The sequence below is a fragment of the Rousettus aegyptiacus genome, unplaced genomic scaffold (genome assembly GCF_014176215.1).
Source record: "Rousettus aegyptiacus isolate mRouAeg1 unplaced genomic scaffold, mRouAeg1.p scaffold_m13_p_3, whole genome shotgun sequence".
Taxonomy (NCBI): domain Eukaryota; kingdom Metazoa; phylum Chordata; class Mammalia; order Chiroptera; family Pteropodidae; genus Rousettus; species Rousettus aegyptiacus.
The window spans coordinates 17,396,622-17,417,073 of NW_023416306.1; the positions used below are offsets into that span (position 1 = coordinate 17,396,622).

At 38.3% G+C, this 20,452-nt stretch overlaps 2 protein-coding genes across 10 annotated transcripts in view; one reads left to right on the plus strand and one right to left on the minus strand.

Moving 5' to 3' along the window:
- Positions 1 to 27: 27 nt before the first annotated feature.
- CDC26 (cell division cycle 26) lies at positions 28 to 7,452 on the plus strand. Of its 6 annotated transcripts, none has more exons than XM_016126247.2 (4): positions 28 to 183; positions 2,051 to 2,160; positions 2,634 to 2,755; positions 6,911 to 7,452. In XM_016126247.2, exons 3-4 carry the CDS (start codon positions 2,675 to 2,677, stop codon positions 7,085 to 7,087), a joined length of 258 nt encoding a protein of 85 aa, XP_015981733.1. In that variant the 5' UTR covers positions 28 to 183; positions 2,051 to 2,160; positions 2,634 to 2,674; the 3' UTR covers positions 7,088 to 7,452. The 6 variants fall into 6 exon arrangements, with proteins under 6 accessions (XP_015981733.1, XP_015981735.1, XP_015981734.1 ...); XM_016126249.2 differs by having other exon boundaries at positions 2,662 to 2,755; XM_016126248.2 differs by having other exon boundaries at positions 2,079 to 2,160.
- A 1,558-nt stretch (positions 7,453 to 9,010) lies between these two features.
- Positions 9,011 to 20,452, minus strand: part of SLC31A1 (solute carrier family 31 member 1) — a 31,817-nt gene continuing 20,375 nt past the window's right edge. For 3 of the 4 annotated variants that reach the window (XM_016126239.2, XM_016126240.2, XM_016126241.2), the window contains 4 exons: positions 15,346 to 15,508; positions 14,724 to 14,796; positions 13,648 to 13,816; positions 9,011 to 12,546 (listed from right to left, as the gene is read on the minus strand). In XM_016126239.2, coding sequence (XP_015981725.2) covers positions 12,345 to 12,546; positions 13,648 to 13,816; positions 14,724 to 14,796; positions 15,346 to 15,474 — 573 coding nt within the window. In that variant the 5' untranslated portion in view covers positions 15,475 to 15,508 and the 3' untranslated portion in view covers positions 9,011 to 12,344. Of the gene's footprint in view, positions 12,547 to 13,647; positions 13,817 to 14,723; positions 14,797 to 15,345; positions 15,509 to 17,378; positions 17,546 to 20,452 lie in introns of those variants that run through there. The other variant, XM_016126242.2, reaches the window with a different exon arrangement.

Genomic DNA, 20,452 nt, shown 5'->3' on the forward strand with positions numbered 1-20,452 from the left:
GTAGTAGGAACGATTGTGGGCGCGTCGAGAGGTGTGACCCGGACAACCTTGGAGAAAAGCACGCGAAGGTCGAGGTTCCGCCAGGAGACAAGCTCAGAGCAGTCTGGGAAGTGTAGTTCAGTTGGCTTATATTCATGGTGGGCATCGTGCTTCCGGGAAGGGGCTGAGCAGGATTGAAAAGAGGTAGGTGGGTCGATTCGCTCGACTCTGGGCTAAACTCCTGAGCGAATCGAGGGCTTCTGGGGCGTGCAGGCCCTTCCGGCCCTACGAGCGGTTTACGTTGTCTTAGAGCCGGGGACCACGTTGCCATGGAAGCCGTTGCTCTAGACCTACGGGTGCTGTCCTGGAGTTGTGGTGGGAGACCTGTTCTCTGCTGTCGGGAGGTGCTCTCCTTGGGGCTCTCTCTAAGCTTGGTGAATTTAAGGTGGATTTGGGCAGCAACAAGAAATTAAGCTTCCAGAGCCCTCTAGCGCCAAAGTAAAGACCTGAAGGAGCCACGGCCTGATTTTATTGTTTTGAGCCCCGTCTTTGTATCAGATTCTGAATGAGATTATGGATGCGCAGGTACACGCAGACACTCTGCCATGACCTTGTTGTCCCCTGGGTGCTGGAGGATCGGAGATAAACAAGACAAGGTTTTTGCCCTCATGGTGGGGGGTGGAGAGGCTGAAAATATTGGTGTTTCCCGCTCCTCTCTGCAAGAACAGTTACAATAATAATGGCTGTTATTTATTGAGCGTTTACTAAATGCCAAGTTCTAGTCCGGGAACTTACTCCGCATTACGTCATTCAGTGCAAACAAAAACACAGTATAAATACGGAAACTAAGGACCAGTGAAAGATGATGCTAATTGTTCAAGGTAAGCAATGGATGGTATTAGAACTACTTTCTCCCTCTAGTCTCCAGAGCAAGCACTTTTTATCCATTACCCTTTCGTCTTAAATTGTAATTGCAATTGTAATTAAGAGGCCTCATTATAATTAAGAGACCTGATATAAATAGAAATCTTGACCAGGACATTACTCCCTTTCAGAGCTCCATTTTTGGACCAGTCCGAATTGGTATTTACAGTTCGCGGCTGTACACGAGATGCAAACGAGCTTAAAGCTCATGAAAGCTCTTAGAAATGAGGAAAATGCTGCAAGGGAAAGACAAGATCGAATCTACTTCCTGGTTGCTAGCTTTTCAATTTGCACGAAAGTTAAGACAGTGCAAAGCAGTGTTTTTCTTTTAAGCATCTCTCCCCCCTAATGTACCATTTATCTACATCGGAATCAAAATAGTATCTTATTTAGTACAAAACAATTTGAAATGTGATGTGGTTGTATGTTGGTTTGATAATATCACCTGTATCTATCCCAAGATTCATGGGAGAGAGAAGGAAACATTTCTTTTGTATATGTCGCAGTCCTACCTACATCTTAGATACATGTAATAATAATGATAATAATAATAATAGATAAAGGAGATTTCACTTATTCCCATTTATTAACCAAACTGACGTTTGTTAAAAACTGAACAACTTTACTTCATCTGTAAAATAGGGGTAATTTTGCCGATGTTACAGGGTTTCTGTGTTATAATGTTAAGAATGGGAATGCAAAAGCATAGTCAGTGCTCAAGTAAAGCTCATTTCACTTTATTTGGATCTCTGGTTTATTCATCGAAACATTTACTGCCTGGTTATTATATTTATACTCTACCGGATGCTATGGAGAATATAAAGATGGTGACATCTACAGATTTTAAACTTGAGGAATTTTATTTTTCCCTCTAAAAAATGTTTTTCTTAGCATAAGAATTACCTAGGTTTTCAGACTGGTGTGTTTTCTTGAGCCACTTTTCGTCCTTCTCTCTGCACGGAATACCCTTACTTCCCTTTCTCTGCCTGCCCTTCACAAGTTAACTAAGACATCGTCTCCTCCAGGAAGTCTTTCATGTCCCTGTCCACCCCGTGCTCAGCCCAGAGTGGATTGGGCCTGTGTGATGCCATTACATTATCCTCATCGGAGTTCTTAGTACACTAAATGAAATTTTCTGTCTCCACAGATTGTGACTGTATCTTTTAACTCTGCAGCTGGAGCACAAGAAGTGTTTGTTTAATGAATAACCTATCCATTTAGGACCTTTTTAGACCGTGAGGATAATCCTGTGAATTGGTGAGTTAGAGGGAGTTTTCACAAGATTTAGTAAACTGATTTTAGCATTCAGGAGGGATCACAGATAGCTCATAATTCTCATGTAGAGTTGATCAAATTTAATGGCTTGTATGTTTGCCCGCTAACACTACTCAATTTAGATGTGATATTTTAACGTTATTCTCTTAGCTAGAATATGTCTTTGTGACCGTAGCATGAGATTAAAGTGATTGTTGCTTAGAATTTTCTTTCATTTGCAGCTCATTATTTTAAGTTTTTGAAGAAAGAGTTTTTTGGAATTATAGAGTTGTGGATCTCCATCATGTAGTAAAAATGTAATACTCAGACACCTAAAGACTTAGAAGTCTATGTGTGAATCCAGATGAGTCTTCTGCAGTGCCATTCATTTTAGTGTGCATGCTTACAAACTGATCCCTATTTGTAGCTGAGATTCATCCCCTTCAGTGTTTCCTCTTCTCTGCCATTTTTAACAGTTAATAGTTCACTGGGTCTGGTCCTTAGTGTTGACTTCAGTATGCTGCGACGAAAACCAACCCGCCTGGAGCTGAAGCTTGATGATATTGAGGAGTTTGAGAACATTCGAAAAGACCTGGAGGTAAGAGTACAACTTTCATAGCCTTAGGAATGTTTAAAACAATAACTAACTTTCAAACTCCAGACTCTTAAACCAACAGTTTATTTGAAATCTCTATCTAGATGCTTTATAGGCATCTCCAATTTAACACATTAGTTTCCTGTGGCTGCCGTAACAGATTACCACAAACTTGGTGGTTTAAGACTACAGAAATTTATTCTTTCACATATCTATAGGCCAGAAATCTGAAATCAGTATCACTGGACCAAAATCAGGGTGTTGACAGGACCACGCTCCTTCCAGAGGCTCTAGGGGAGAATCTGTTCCTTGACTCTTCCAGCTTCTGGTGGCTGCTGGCATTGCTTGACTTGTGGTCACATTACTCGCATCTCTGCCTCCATGATCACACTGCTTTCTCCCCCTATGTCTGTGAGATCTCCCCCTGCCCTTTCTTATAAGGATACATGTGATAGCATTTAGGGACCAATCAGATAGTCCAGGATAATGCCCCCATCTCAAGATCCTGAATTTAATCACATCTACGAAGGACCTTTTTCCCATATAAAACAACATTTACAGATTCCTGGGGTAGCTTTGGGGGACATTATTCAGTCTATTCCACTTAACATTTTAAAACAAAAAACTCTTGATTTCTTTCTCAAGCCAGTTTCACCTCAGTGTTCCCCATGTCATTACCTATTCAGGTGCCCAAGCCAGAAACCTAGGAGTCACTACTGAGTGCTTCCTTTCTCCCACCCTTTGTATGCAACCCTTTGATTCTACCTCCAGAACCTATCCATACCTTTTTATCTCCAGAGTTATAACCCTAGTCCAAATAACCATCATATCTGCCTATACAATTTTAGTAGCATCCTCAGTGGTCTTTCTATTTCCATTTTTGTTCTTTAATCCATTCTCCATCAGATACCTAGAATGATCTTTAACAATTTTAAGATCATGTCATTCCTCTGCTTAAAATTCTTTCATGATTTGTTGCACTAAGAATAAAATCTCAATTCCTTGTCATGGCCTACATGATTTTGTATGTCCTGGCCCCTTTCAGTTTTCACTTCCTGTCACTTGCTACCTTGCCCTCTGTACCCCAGACACACTGGCTTTCTTACATTTCCTTGAACATGTGAAACTATCACTCATGGCCTTTGCATGTGTTATTTTCCTTTGCCTGGAGCGCTTTCTCTTTCTTTATGTCTCAGTTTAAATGTCACTTCCTCAACCTGAGAGGCCTCTTCTGACCCTGCCCATTTAGGCGTGCCATTCTTATCCATGCTGTCTCCCTCTCATTAGGGTCTCTCAAAGCACTTTATTCTTTGATTCTGTAGCATTTATTGTAATTTACAATGTTTTTGTTTGTTTGTTTGTTTATTGTAAAACCATTTACATTAAGAACCTTGATTATAGGTTCATCTATAATCTGTTGCATCTGGTACATAGTTGGAGCTCCGTATATATTTTTAGGTGTAGCCTTACCCTACATTAATAAAATTCTTCAGTGGCCTTCAGAATAAAGTTGAAATTCCTTAGGGTGGCATACACGGCCCTTTGTGACCTGGTCCTTGCTCATCTACTTTATCTTCTGCTGCTGAGTTATCTTAACTTTAACCTTTAGTGCCTGTGCACACTCTGTCCGCTTTACTTGAAATGCCCTTTGCCTTACTTTGCCAGGCTAACTCCTACTCATCTTTTGACTCAGCTCCTTCCAGAAGTCTACTTTGACTACCTGCCCTTGGCTGGGTTAGATTCAGCCTCTTCCCTCTCTGCTGACCTCTCTCATAGGTATTATTACTCTTTGTTGTAATTTTCTGTTTTTCTGCTCCCCCTCCTCCATATGCTCCTTAAAGGCAGGAATTAGTATATTCTTCTTTACATCCATTCCCTGCAATTCCAGGCCCAACAGGAGTGCTCAGTAGAAGTCTGTTTTCATTTGCCATCTTAGTAGATATTTTTTACTGTATGGTAGAGGACATTACATCTTGTACACATCGTGAACATGTTGGCTTTACAGTGTATTGTATATGCTTCTTATTAAGAAAGATAACTTGGATTTCTTTTCCCTCTTCCACACTTCAGGAGACTTTAGTGTTCTCTAAGCTTTGTGATATTTTTGCTTTTTAAAAGCTCATATTAATAGTCTCATTAAGGATGAATGTTAATGTGGTTAAGTTCAATTGTAATGAGTGTCAAAAGTGCTAGCATATGGAACTCTTACTCTGCAATCAGCTCACTATTGAGTTAGTCTCTCAGTGGGTTTGACTTGTTTTAGAGCAGCTTAGGAGAGAAGGATAATTTTCCCCCTGAACTAAAACGAAACCAGTAGAAAACTGGTATTCCATTTGTTATTGAAATTAGTTTGATTACATTTTGCTGACTGGATTCTGAAACAATCAGCAGTTTCTCACAGTAGGAAGCCTTTTATTTTTTTTTATATCTTTTTTTTATTAACAAAATTGATCAACAATCCAGTGTTTCAGTTTTTAATATTTTTTTAGTTAACAAAATTGATTAACATAATCCAGTACTTTTCAGGGAAGCCTTGAATAATTTGATTCCATTTGGATATTCTCAGAGTTTCTCATGAACACATCCTTTGCCTTTTAGAACTTTTGGTCACAAAGTTATTTGGGGAGAACTTTTTAATTTTACTTATTGGTAGTATAGACTGACTAAAGAGTAACTCAGGAAAGTCATTTTACATATATAGTAATATAGTATTACTATTTATATAGTAATATAAAGTCTATATTTATATGTATATGTAGTAATACCTTATTTGATTCTTTATGATACTTTGACATTTGCATTTAAATGCTCACAGTTTAGCAGTAAATGGTACAGTGTGGCGGAAATTCTAGTGATTAGAGTAGTCAAGCTATTCTTCTAGTATGTTACTCTAGATAAAACATCTTCACTCTCAAAGAAAGTTATCATCTGATATCTTTACAATTAGACCGTCATAGTTATGGGATCTCTTTTTTGAAAATGATCAAACCAAGACAGACTTTGTGAATTCCGTAGCCACTTGTGATTTAAAAGCCAAACCTTTTTTTATCTGAAAATAAAATAAAACCCCAGACTTAATAAGATAGCACAAAACCTTCTATTTCTGTGTTACGTTTAATCTCATGGTATCCATGAAGTAAAGCTGTTAATTTCTGGTGGTTATTGTTTTATCAGTCCCTTTATTTTTCCATCTGTTCTCAGTGATATATTTACTGAACCACTCTTCTCTCCTCCTTTTCTGCCAGTTCTTTATCTAATTGCAGCTTTCTGCTCTGAACTTCCACTCCTCACCTTATTCCTCACTTCTTCTTTGTGTCTCTTTGGTAGTGTGGGCTTTCCTCTGTCATAGCTCTGATCACCCTATGTTGTAATTCTCTTTGTACCTGTGTCTCTGGTAGACCATGACACCCTGAAGAGTAAGGGTTCTATCTTTTATCATTATACAGCGTTTCCTCCTTTTCTGAGTAGGATATGTTCCAAGATGCCTACTGGATGCCTGAAACCAGGGATAGTACTGGACCCTATATATACAGTGTTTTCTCCTATACATATATACCTATGATCGTTTAACTTACAGAAAGAGATTTACAACAGTAATAAAATAGAGCAGTTATAACAGTGTTACTATACTGTGTGATATGAGATGATACAGTGCCTACGTGATAAGATGAGGTGAGATGAATGACATAGGCATTGTGACAGTATTAGGCTTTATAAAGGTGACTGAACTCAATCACTGTGATATTGCAACAGTTACTCTGATAATTGAGACGGCTAACCAAGTAACTAATGTGCGGGAAGTGTCTACAGCACAGAGACACTGTACAAAGAGATGAGTTACGTTCTAAGTGGTACGGAACAAGATTTCATCACACTACTCAGAACAGCATGCAATTTAAAACATGAATTATTTATTTCTGGAATTTTTCATTTAATATTTTTGGATCTCGGTAGACTGCGGTTAACTGAAACCTCAGAAAGCAAAACCATAGATAAAGGGGGACTGTATCCCTAACCACCCAAACCTAGGATTTCAGTTTATTGTTTTATAGAAGCTAATCCTGTCCTTTACTCTATGCCAAGTACATGGTAGGCGCCAAATAAATATTTGCTAGTGGAAAGAATGTGGCGTTAATCCTAAAACTTTCCTACTTTCAGACTCGTAAGAAACAAAAGGAAGATGTGGATGTTGTAGGAGGCAGTGATGGCGAAGGTGCCATTGGGCTCAGCAGTGACCCCAAGAGCCGGGAACAGATGATTAATGATCGAATTGGTTATAAACCCCAAGCCAAGCCCAACAATCGTTCGTCTCAATTTGGAAGTTTTGAATTTTAGAGGTGGATAATCTTGTGCGCCAGAGCCCTAGAATGAAGTAATGGCAGTAATACAAACAAGATGTAGGGAATTGAGTGCTGTCAGCAAGCAGGATACTTTACCTCTTGCAGAGAGAAATACTTCTGCATGAGATTACTGATGCTTAACTTTCACTCTAAGCTAAAAGACAGACTCTGGTTTGTCTGTGGAAAATTTGGCTCTAAAAAACTCGTCTGATTTTTGTTTTTAAAAATAAATATATTTTTGGAAAAGTGTGAGACATCCTTGATGAAATATAATATCACTGTTAACCCCAGACTTTAAAAGGTAATTGCTACGTGAAGTAACATCATTCTTCTCGTCTTTATTAAAAGATCTTAAGCATAGTACACTTTCAGTTGGTCCTTGTCACAAACTTTCATTTAATTCATTTGGCAAATTTTATTGAGTGCCTACTATGTGCCAGGTACCATTCTGGGCACTTGGTAACATCAATGAACAAAACAAAGATCCCAGCCCTTAGGAAGAATACACAAAATTTAGTGGTTTTGTGTAAACTTGATCAAGTTGTGGGTTTCCAGAATCTGTTTACAGGTTGGCTTTGTGACTGTTTGGGTATAATTTGGGGAGGACAGGCAGTAGAGGGAAACATAATAGGAATGCTCCTAAACAGTGTTATCATCATTCCAATTTACCTTCCTTTCCCAACTTGCCTAAAAAATTTTCCCACCAGGAGCCAATCTGAGAGGCAGCTCAGAGGGTAGTTTAGAATCATGTTGTCCTATTGTTTACACTATTTAATTCAACTACAGGGAACCACCAACTGGTAGAACCTTGGAATCATCTGTTCTAAAGAGAAATCTTGGCAGGATTTTACCCAGCCTTTCTAGGGTAGTTTAAGGACGTGGGAAAGATCTACGGTCATCCCACCCTGAACAAGCCCGATCCCATATGATCTCGGAAGTTAAACAGGGTTGAGCATGGGTAATACTTAGATGGGAGATCACCAGGTGCTGTAGGTGTTAAAAAAAAAAATGTGGGAAAGGCAGGGATAGAAGGGAGAGAAGAGGATAGTGTCTCTTCTCCCTTCAGCCATTCTTTAAAAACCTTTATTTCAGTTTTACCTAAGACCTTCAATTCTGATATCTTACTGTCTCAAAAATACAGCAAGTCAGCCTCCAGATAGGGAAGGTTATATTATCCTGAAGCCTGCAAAGTCAATGACAAAAGGCAGAAACAAGACTCTGCTTCAGCCTCTGTCACTGACTTCCCAGCATTAATAGGCACAGAAGCATAAAAACGTGCCTTCTGAATTTCTTCCCTTTCCCTCTTATACTCAGAGGGCTCTGTGTATAAGACACTGTACCTAGTGCTTCATGCAGGTTATCTCATTTAAACTTCAGTCCCTATGAGGAGAGCACTTTATTCTAATTTTACAAAAGGTAAAATGATGCTCAGCCATTTGGGTATAGCTGAGATTTGAACCCAGGGAGATTGATTTCTGAACCCATGCTTCTAAACTCACTACAAATTAAGCACGGACACTTAACAAATTGAGTTCTTATGCAGTTTTCCTTGGATCAGGACTCACACATCCTGAGCATAGGATCAGGAACAGAACAGGAACTGAGCACTCCATCCCCTTGGGCCTCATGTGAAGCCTGGTGAGCAGCCGGTGAGGAGGAGAGTTTAACCAAAGCACCAGACCTCATGAAGCCTTTCTCAACCACTCCCATGGGTAGATTTCTGCTTTTCTTCTGCTAAGTAAATTTCCTATTCCACTTATTTTATCAGATAGCAAGTGGTTAAGATCATGGACTCTGGGAACCAGGTTGGTCATGGATTTATCACTGTTGGTTGAAGCTGAGTGGTAATGGCCAAGACTCTATGTGGACAATGAGAAGACCACTTATTCTGATATCACTCTGGATAGAAAGACATGAGTTGAATCACAAAATCAAAATATTTATTTTGTTCTTTTGTACATGACACTGTTAAAACATTCCTACTACAGCAATACTGCTCTCCAGGAGCTTACAATCTAAAACAGTCAATGTTAATTATAGACCCAGTGATTAAGGCATTATGTCAAATGTAGACCTTGTATCTTTAGATGAATTTTTTTAAAGAAGCAGCTGGAGAGGATAGGATCAAAATCAAATGACATGAAGATGTACCCCCTGCCTTCTCCCCTTCCAGCTCCTTATAGGGAACCTTTGTAGCCAGAACTCAAGACTAGTGCCTCATAGCCTAGAAGGGAATTCCAGACTACCCTACCATAGTAGTGAAGAAATGTGAACTTCTAATTCCCTGGTGGACAGAGAAGATTCCCTGTTTGTGGGTAATGGGGGTGCTGAGTGTTCCTCCAGCATAGACTGGAGAGAGCACCTAAGATTTTATAACTGCAGATGGTACTAAGTAGCCTTTACCTAACCTTATAGAAAGTCCAGTAGGACAACTGCTCCTTGAAATGTGCTTAAGTCTCTACCAAGTGTTACAACGTCTGGTTGGTATCTATATCCACTGCATAGTAATGTCTACTGCATCATGAGGGCTGGGGAGATTTAATAAACTAGACATATGAGATAAAAGACATTATCTTTTAGATATGAAAGACATAAAGGGAAAAGAGCAGGATAAGGGGCCAAAGAACTGGAGATACAGGCTTCTAATAGCTTTGCAGGGAAGGAGGAAGAGATTTGGATCCAGAATGAACGAAGAAGTCAGGCACTAAAATCCGACGGAACAGGGGTACAGAAATGAAAGTCAACAAGATCATTATATCATCACAAATCTAAGAGCACGAGAGAAAAAAATTAAACTTTAATTTTCCTTTTTCACTAGCTTCTTCCTTTGGCAACCTAGTCTAAGAATTGCTGAAATTCAGGTTTTTCAGGAGACTATCCTGAATACCTGAAAACCTATCCAAAACCAATATTTCTCTTTGGGAGTTTCAAATTCATAGCACTTTGTCTTAACTGGCCTTGATTTTTTTACATTGGTGATAAGGTATTGTTCTTTAAAAAATTATTTTATATAGCAGCTCATGCCAAGATTTCTAGAGAGCACCAGGGTTACTACTAAACATTATTTTCTCATGGTTTTATTATTCCTTGGCTTCTGAGACAATAACAAGCTATTTATACCTTAATGTTGGACTCTGTCAGTACCTGTTATTTACTCTGCTCATACTAAGTATCAGCACTATAAGGAGTGGAATGGGAGCAAAGCATAAAACTCTAAATGTTGGTTCTTAGATTTTAACCTCGATCCAGCAAGCTCATAACCCTCTCTTGGTTCAAAGCCATGAAAGTACACATTCCTCGCTCTGCAATATTTAACTGCACCTACAGAGAAAGTACAAATTTCAAAACCACAACAGAGGCCAACAGAATAGCTGTATTTTGTCTCTTCTGCCTGGAGGCACGATTGGAGTCTAGCACCAAGGAGGGTAGGATTTAAGACTAGCACAGGAGAGTCACTTTACAGAGGTAGTTTGGACTGGGAACAAAACTTCAGTGTAGACTAACAACTGGACAGATAAAAACACAATGTGATTCTTTATTGAGAAAAGGTTTTGGCCACTTATGAGCTCATTAAGCCCCCAAAAGTAAGAAGAGCAGCTGTCTCGACCCTCCTTGGCACCAGGGGCCGGTACTCTTAATGTCTGATCTAAGGTGGAGCTGAGGCAGTGACACCAGCACTGGGGAGCAGCTGCAAATACAGATGAAGCTTTGCTCACTCACCTGCTACTCATATCCTGCTGTGTGGCCTGGTTCCTAACAGGCCATGGACTGGTACTGGTCTGTGGCCAGGAGATTGGAGCCCCCTGATGTAGAGGATGACGTTCTGCCTGGTGTGAGCATAGATGTCAGGGGCTGAGGAAAATCTGTCCATCAGCAGATGACACACTAAGCCTCTCCAAAGACAGGGCTAGACTTTTGCCCTTCTGGCCTATGACTGGCTGATTTATACTGCATATCAAAGGTCTTTTCAACGTTCAAGCTAATTCCAAGAAATTACAGATCTTTAAAAATAAGGACACATGCTGATAAGTTACTTTGGCTACAGCCCTTTGTGCATGTGCACTTGGGCACACACATAAAGTTGGAGCTGAATAAATTTCTGTGGAATGATTAAGTATTGACCAGCAGTATTTATTACACGAGTTAAACCCAGACATACCACCTACCAATCAGCAATTCAAATTCCCATGCTCACTCCACTAGGAGATATTCCCTTAGTTTAAAGCAGAGATTCTCAAAGTGTACTGCCCTGACGATCACCTGGGAACTTGTTAGAAATGCCAATTTTTGGCTCTGGGTTGAAGCCCAGCAACTAGTGTTTTTAACAAGCCCTCAAGGTGATTCTGATGCATGCTAAAGTTTGAAAACCACGGTTTAGTGGCAGACATGTGAAAACAATAATGGGAGATAATGATTCAAGCTCTTCTGCGTCATTCAGCTGTGACAAACCAAGGCACCAAGTCAAAGTAAAATGTCAACGGTTTTATTTCAAAATATCTATTTCTAATTGATTGTCATCATTTTTGATTGACAAATTCATTCTAATCAAAATGTTAAGTGGGAACACAATTGATGAGTCAGCCGCCCAAGAATGCACACTTCTGCAAGCTCCTGGCCTGTATTTAGTCTCAGGCCACCCCTCTGCCCACTTTAAAGATTTCAGTGCAACACACCACACCTAGGGAAAGGCACAATGTATTTCCCACTCACTGAGTCCAAAGACTGGAACTTATTTTTTAATGTTAAGTTTGGGTTCTGTGTTTAGTTGGGCAAGCATTTCCCTCTGTTGCCATATATCCTGGCTGAAGTTAATCCTTTTCCATCCCTGACCCAGAAAAAACCCATCGAATTCACAGATTGTTAAACAAATAAAAACAGAAGACTAAAAAAGGAAACAAGTGATCGAGTCATTAAATAGAAAGCCACCTGGATTAGACCAGAATGTATGACTTGGATCTAAGATAATGGTGGAGGAGGGAATATCTCATGGGTGGCTTCACTTTAAGAGATACAGGAATTTCAGCTCAGGAAAAAGAAGAGTCAGGAGGTTTCCACTTTAGCTCCAAGACTGTAAGCTAAACCTCTGCTGAGCAGGTGTCTGTGTGCGTGTGTGCGTGCGTGTGTCTGTGTGTGTATGTGTGTGTGTGTAAGGAGATAAGGAACAAGAAGGGAAGATATGAAGAAAAATCATGTCTTCCAGTTTTGAACTGCTTCCCACTGCAATCAATAAGGCAACACCATGGAGTTTGACGTTAATGACAATGCTCTGTGATGTCCACAACGACTGCCTTTTTCCAGCTGAAGAGAAAGTACCCCATGCCAGCCCCTGCTGCTACAGCAATGCAGAGGTACCCATTGTAGGTCATGAAGATGAGCATGAGGAAGTAGCTGATGACCACCTGGATGATATGCAGCACTGTCTGCAGGAGGTGAGGAAAGCTCAGCATCTGCTGCCTGGGGAGTAAATAGGGAAACAATAATCAAAGACTTCAGGAAAGTTCTGCAGCTCTGGAGAAAAGAGGAACAGTTGTCACAAGCTCAGCTTGAACTAGACTCCCTCACAGTCACCCTGAAAACTCATGGGTACTTGTGTGTATGTTGTTGTTTATTGATCCCTGGAAATGAAACATGATAGTGCTGTCAGGTTTATAAGCAATGGCTAGTTACTGTTATGTCAACGGGAGGAATCCTCTTGGGAGTTGGGGAAAGGAAGGCCTAATCCTCTGACTTACTTCCACCTTGGATCCTGAAAGGGAAGCCTAAACCCTCTCATACCTATTTGCCTGAACATTTTCAGGCCTTCTACCTTTGCAAAGTTCACATTCTTAAAAAACGGAAATAGAATTGAGCTTTGGGTGGTATAGTAGAAAGTACTTAATTAGGAATCAGAAACCTGGCTATTTATTCCCTCTGTCACTTACTCATTCTGTCACCTTAGGTAAGCCACAACCAGTTTGGGGCCTCAATAAGTTCATCGGTACAATGGGAACAAGTAATATCGTTACTTGAGAGCAGGATATTGGTCTATAGGATTGCTTGAATTTCAATTTAGTTTTAATATCTACATTTCTATTAAAGCTGAATTTCAAAAGCATTTGTCAATCTCTAGGGAAAAGCGATAGTCATCCCAATACTTACTGAGACGGAATGCAGAAATTTCTAGTCTGATACTCTAAACAAACTGAGAAAAGCTGGGTAGGTCCAACTTTTTATATAAAGGAATCAATTGGATTCTGCCGTTCTTCTATATCCTGACCTGAATTTCTTTGCTTAACTTATTATTATTTTGGTAAATATTTTACGATATGGATTCCTTACCTTCTTCCAAAGTGACCAATACTTACGATTAAGAACATTGATTTTTGCAAAAGAGTTCCTAGCATTCCTCCTTTGGCCTGCTCATAACCCACGATCTTAAGCCTCTACAGACAGTTTTGATGAAGGTCATATAGAATCACTAACTCGAGGAGGCTGTTGTACATAAAATAGCTGCTTTGCTGCTTAGGTAACCTAGATCCCCAGAACTTTTCAACCTAGTCTGCTCGATCTTCTTACCCAACGGTTTTGTGTGTCTCCATAAGAATGGTTCCATTTGGTCCTGGGACAGGCATGGAATTGTAGCGAATGCTGACTTGTGACTTGCGCAGCAGGCTCTCTCGGGCTATCTTGAGTCCTTCATAAAACATTGCTAGTAAAAACACTCCCACAAAAGCTCCAGCCATTTCTAAGTAGGAAAGGAAAAGATGGTGGCACTGTCAAACATGTGCAAAAACATTAGCTGGTATGCTGTCTGAGCTAGAAACGTAACACAGAAAAGGTGGTCTTCTTAATTTCTGAGTACAGTATACAAAAGGGGAATAACACAACTTATTTTTTAAATGCTATTTCTTGAACAGTATTTCAATTTTAAGTCTTTCACATTGGAAAGCATTGGTAATGCTATGAAGGTATTCAAACTTCTAATTGAACATACTACCTGAAATAAAAACTCCCTTTCTTCCCAGAACAAATTAATTTTGTGGCTCCAAAGATTTAACTGCATCTTAAGCAGTCCAATTGACTATTGAGCTTGTGCAATTTGAACTTAAAGCACACCTCAACATTATAGACACAAAACAGTGGGTAATTAGTTACCCAAAAATCTAGGGCTGACACTGAGATGGGCCGGAATCAGAAATGATGTAGAGCACAATTTGGTATACTAGAAAAGCAGTGGACCAGGTAGGTCTAGAAGGTATGGGTTCCTGTCCTTGCTCTGACATACTAATTCTATGTGATTTAGGGCTAATCATTTTACTATTTGAAGCTTAATTTATCTGTAAAATGGCATATCATACTAGATCAGCAATTTTTAACACAGGGTTATTTTAACCTGACTATGGTCTTATGTCCATGACCAATAACTTATCAAGCAAGGAAGCACTCTGGGAAAAGATGATGGGAAATGGATTACAAAAGACTCCTATCTGTTATTTCAGGAATTCTAAAATAAGCATTGTGCATGCTTACCTTCTAGGTAGGAAATAGGAAGCAAGATGGTTATGTATCATAACCAGAATGATTTAGTAATTCTGACAGTTGCTGGGTTTCCAGATTATTATCTCTCAAACACTACTTGATGGCTTACTCACCTCCAGCTGTGTTGATCACCAAGCCAGAAAACAATAGTTCCACATTCTTAAAGCCAAAGTAGAAGGTCATGTGCTATTAGAAAACAAAAACAAGTCAATTAGAGATGAGTGAAGATTCTAAATGAGAATTTCAGGTAAGGAACCTTAAAACACTTAACAGTAGCAGATCTGGGTAATAAGAGACATTCACCGAATTAGGAGGCTTTCTCATTTTAGCATTACTACCACAGTACTCTCCTTTGCCCCTGCCATCAACTTTTGTCTTTTTCTCTTTTTTATACAAAGCAGAAAGACCAGAACTTAATTCAGAAAAGGATAAATTTTGAAAGAAAGGAATACAGAAGAATGGACCCTAGAAATCTTGGTTTTGGTGTGGCTCTGTAATTAACTTGCCACATGATCTTGGGCAAATCACTTGACTTGTGATTTGCCCAAGATCATCTGGCAAGTTAATTACAGAGCCACACCAAAACCAAGTCTGTAAAGCAGACTGAGTCTGCTTTAGCTTTTCCATATTGATAAACTGACCTTTAAATAACAACCTTCCAGTCCTAAAATTCAATTATTTCTATTACCCAAGTGTGTGAGAAAGGGACTGGGCTGCTTTTCCCATAGTACTCACCATCATCATCATCATGTGGCCAGCTCCCCCGCCATGGGAGTGGGAGGCTGAGGTGGTTGGGTGATGGTGAGGTGCCATGGTACTGTTGTGGTCCATATGGTTCATCCCCATATGGTGGGAATGGTCCATTTTTCCAGGAAAAGTTGTGAGTCAGCAGAAGTGTCTAAGAAAAAGGATGATATATAATAAGGATATGAAATCTTAAGTATATAAAAATCTTGATGATGAATGCTTTCCTAACATCTTTCCTCAGAATATTTTTCATAATCTACAGATAAAGAGAGAAGTAACCATGCTCACAGGGATCATCTTTGGAAATTGTGGCTGAAAGGATTTGCACCTAGAGTTTCAGAAACTTAACTCTTATTCTACAGAACCATTCCTTAAAAAAATAGGTTCGATATACGTTCAAATTTAAATATGAGATAAGGAGAAGAAAAGTAGCTTCTTCGGGCTGTAGGAAGCAGGCAATTTTTGTAACAATGGACAAATTGATGTTATTAATGAAATTTAACTGCTCTTAGGCTTTCTAATCATCTCTAATAAATGTCAGTAGTAAAAGCAAGCACTTCGGTTAATTCACCTAATTGGATGGCCTGTGTGTAATCAGGATATTAAAAATACATTTTCACAGATAGGACAACCAGCCTTCAGTTGATTTAAATTTGAAGAAAAGGTCTCCTACTGCCCAAGGCAAGTAGTGTGCTCAGAATTTAGATACAATTTCAATCCTAGCAGGGCAATAGAGCTAAGAACACTGAAAACAAGATATAAATTGGCTTTTCTATATTAAATTAAGTCTAGACAATGGCAAAGTCAGCCTTGTATCTTTACTACCATATATCATAGCTTTCCTGCAAAAGTCCATCTGGGACATAAACCAAGAAGCAAAACTGCTGCAGGTGGGGGTGGGGAGTGGGAAGTTGGACATTGAGGAGAGCGCTGAGAAGGGTGTTGATGGAGTCTCTTTAAGCTCCCTCAATTCCTGTCTGTGGAAGAGAGTGTGTTAGAAATTCCAAGTAGGTATTCATATTCATGAGCTCAAGTGTGCCTCTCATTATCCATTCGATCAATGAATATTTACAAAACTCCTACTATGTGCCAATCTCTGAGCTAAGTGCTAGTCATTTAATAGTGAATAAGAAAAACAAGGTATCTGATATGGAGAAAAACAATTAAGTAAAAAGAATCAATTTCCTGTGAAGGAAATAAACAGGGCAATATGCATTAGTAAGAGACAGAGAAAAGGCATACTTTCAAGAGGAATTAGATTCAGGGAGTCATGAATGTCTAACTCAAAAGCACAAATATTCAACTTTGAACTTAAATTAACTTTCATGTCACACACTATATTAATTTAGAATTACGGAGCTTGACAATCTGGAATTAACACCATTACCATAAAGGGATTGGATTGGATTGGAGGTACAAATAGATATATAACAAGATTTTTGTCCATAAAGTTTTTATATTAGAAGTTAAAAAATAAAATATACACAAAAATATCAACAAGAGAGTACAAAAAATTTCAATTACAGGACAAATGGTTAAGTGGGGGCAGTTTTCAGATAGAATTATGGTAGGATGGAGAGATCACTGGTACCTGAGTGATCACAAATTATGATTTTGAACTAAGCAAATGAAGTGAAATAAGAATGAAAAGACTTTTGCTAGCCAGGAAGACTGATAACGTATCCTTACATAAAGAGATTGAAGAAGTCACAAATTTTGTTCTTTTCCAATAGGAGTCTTGAAAGTGATTGGAGCATAAGAAAACCACAAAAGATAATTTCACTCCATATTATCAACATAAATACTGGCCATCAATTTGGTGAATATTTGTGAAGTGCCTTCTGGTGTAAGAAACACAGAGATACAGAGATGAACCAGAGTCTTTCCTGAAGGAACTTTAAGGCTAAAAGCTAGAAGGGGAAACCTTATAGTCATAATTTTCATTTTGGGGCATAATATGACATGTAAAGGACAGTTTAAAAAGCAAGAACACAGAATCACAGACTATTTAAGACTCATACCCTTGACTTCCTTGATGAACTTTTATATATTCTTCTCATCAACATTTTTTGAAGACCCGCAGGTTCCTAACTGTTCAGGTGCCTCATTACCAATTAGAGTAAAACCTGCTCCATTAAGATATGTAATCAAACCTCTCTGGACACATCAGCGACTCAGTAATTCATATGTTCAAATCTGAAGAACATCTTTTAAAGTATGCACCTGTTATGAAGTGTCGTCTTTGTAGGATATGTTTCACATTCAAATACACTAAGAAGTAGAGGAGGAAAAGAATTTATTTCCTTTCTTCATCAGTGGACAATGGATTTCTTATAATGGAATCCTATGCAATGGTATATAAATTGGAAGGTATAATTCTAGTGGAAATTAATATATGAACACATACTGTAAGCATAAACTCAAGTCAATCCTGGCAAGTCTTTATGCTCACTAAAAGTTTTGTTCTAGAAAAAATCCCATGGGAACATATCAAACACAAATGATATCAAAAAAAGAAAAACTTAGAAATTTATCATTAAAGTATAATAAATAAAATCGATTACATTCTTATCATTTAGCTACTTGACTTTTCAGTGATGTGCCATATGTATTTGGATAACTCATCTTCTAAAGCAACCAAACACACCTAATCTGTTTTCCCTAGAAGAGAAATTCTACTTACAAGAGGTAAATTGGCAGTTGGTTAGTGTCAGTGTTAGAATAAAAATGGGTACGAATATAAGAATAAACCAAAGAACAGCAATATAACAATAAATTTGTTGACTTAATTTGTAATCTGAAGAAAATGGCTTAATCTTGAGCTGTGCTGTTTTGCCTTTGGTTTATTCAAGTTTCTTTCAACTCCACAGCCAACTTCAATTACTTGATCCTTCAGAACTGTTTTCTCTTAGTTCCACCTTGCTGTCTCCTTCTAAGAACTGAGTTCAAGGTTCACAAAGTAGCTGTACTATATACTTTTATGGAACCAAGTTTTTTTTTTTTTTAATTTTATATTAGTTTTAGGTATACAGTGTATTGGTTAGACATTTATATAATTTATGAAGTGATCCCCTGATTACTCTATCATCCATCTGGTTCTACACATAGCCATTTCTAAACTATTGACTACATTCCCTATGCTGTACTCTACATCACTGCGACTAATTTGTAACTACTAATTTGTACTTCTTCATCCCTTCACCTATTTCTCCCAGACTCCCAACCCGTCACCCCTGGCAATCACCGGACTGTCCTCTGTATCTTAAAATCAAGTGTTTTGATTTGTAACATAATTACAATGAATGGAACTTGTAGAAGAGTTGGTAATGATGAATGGAACCTTGGCTAAGTTTCCTTACTGATTCACTGGATTTTTTAGGACAATCTATATGCATATGTTAATTCCTGGCTAACACTCCTGCTCTTATTTAAAACCACTACTGTTCGCTTTTCTTCTTATCCTTATTCTTCTACTTCATCAAATCTACAAATTATTTATAAAGAATACTAAAAAAAAAAAATCTTAATATACAACTCAAGGATAGAGCTGAAAAACAACAAAAAAAATCTTAGGATTCCTAACTTTCAATCTATGAAAAAATCCACCTATAGTATTTTATTTACCAAGTTGAATTTATAACTAGGTAGAAAGATTAGGAATACTGTATTTCTACTTACACTTTTGCCCATGCAGGCAAACTAGTTTTCTCTGATAGAATCCAAGAGGGACTCATACTGGATAAGCACCTTTACATTACATAATAGAGTAACAAGCTCAACTAGATAGCTAGAAACCATCTTTAGAAGAATTTGAAAGGTGCTCTGATTTTATGACCTGGAAAAATTACTTAGTCTCTCTGGAGCTGGTTTCTGGCTTGTAGAACTGGGAGAGCTGCTGGGACGCTGAACTGAGATAACAGACATAAAGCATCTACCAAAGTGCATGATGAATGGTAGCTATTATCATTATGTGGACTATGAGGCAATAAAAGACTGTAGATAGGGAAAATCCAATGAATGAACTTTGTGCCAAAGTAGCTTCTCTTCTACGAAGTGTTCTAGCCAAGACCTCTTTCAAGCCATTTTGCCTAACCTGTCTCCTGAGACCACAAAGTGGCTATCAACACTCACGTGGATAGGTCATTAATAGTTTTTTCTTCTATCATAGAAAACTTCTTGGATCTTTAAGGAAATACAAGAGAAATTATCTAGAAATAGATTATAGGGGGGAAAAAATTAAGCATGAGTTTCTATAAAATAGTTAAGTTTAATTTTTAGGAAGGCTTTAGGCTATTCAGTTCCTAGGGAGCATTTATCTTATTTTCAGTTAGGTACTTAAAGTTGGCTATATGTCAACTTGTTTCTATTGCCTCGAATACTATTAGATATGGGAAATGAAATTCAACATTGAATGTCATATAGCTTTAGATTTCTATGCATTTAATAAGCATAAGTATTTATAAAAACAGGTTTCAAAACTGCCTTGTATTCAAGGATCTAATACTTTCTCAGTCTTCTTCTGAGTAGACTGAGATCATCAAAAAAGAAGTTTCCTCTATTCCTGCCCACCCCACACAACACACACACACATTGTAAAGCTTAACTAGAGGGCGAGATTCTTTGCAAAATCTAGCATCTCTAGCAAAATAAACAGGAATTTATGGACATAAGTTAAGAAATTAGTGAGAAGGCTAAATTCTGATGCCTATTCTGAGTCTTAGCACTGACATTACTTCTAATAGGTTTAGTTTAAACTTCAATTCTCTTTTATTTTCCTGGTATTGCACAATGATTAGTAAGGAACAATAATCCATAGGGGCTATGGAGATTAGACTCCACAGAAAGATTACACAGAAGTGATCATATATCTGCCACATGGTCCTTCTTCTCCAGCTTAGACAGATATAATCTGGAGCCTCGGACAATTCTTTTGGAGACTGACTTCTATGATAAAGAAGATAAGGAAGAAAGTTTTTATTCTTAAAACGATTAGGGTCATGTTCCTTTTTAGATTTGTAAAAACACTAAACAAAGAGAAATCTATCTAGTTGGGCTTCTGCTTTCTGCAGTCATTATTTATGATTGGTGGCATAAA

What these genes read in the sequence shown, in the direction of transcription:
- CDC26 (XM_016126247.2), top strand. Translation starts at nt 2,675, where the DNA reads ATGCTGCGACGAAAACCAACCCGCCTGGAGCTGAAGCTTGATGATATT. An exon ending in ACATTCGAAAAGACCTGGAG is followed by an intron (nt 2,756 to 6,910) that starts GTAAGAGTACAA and finishes TCCTACTTTCAG; the next exon opens with ACTCGTAAGAAACAAAAGGA.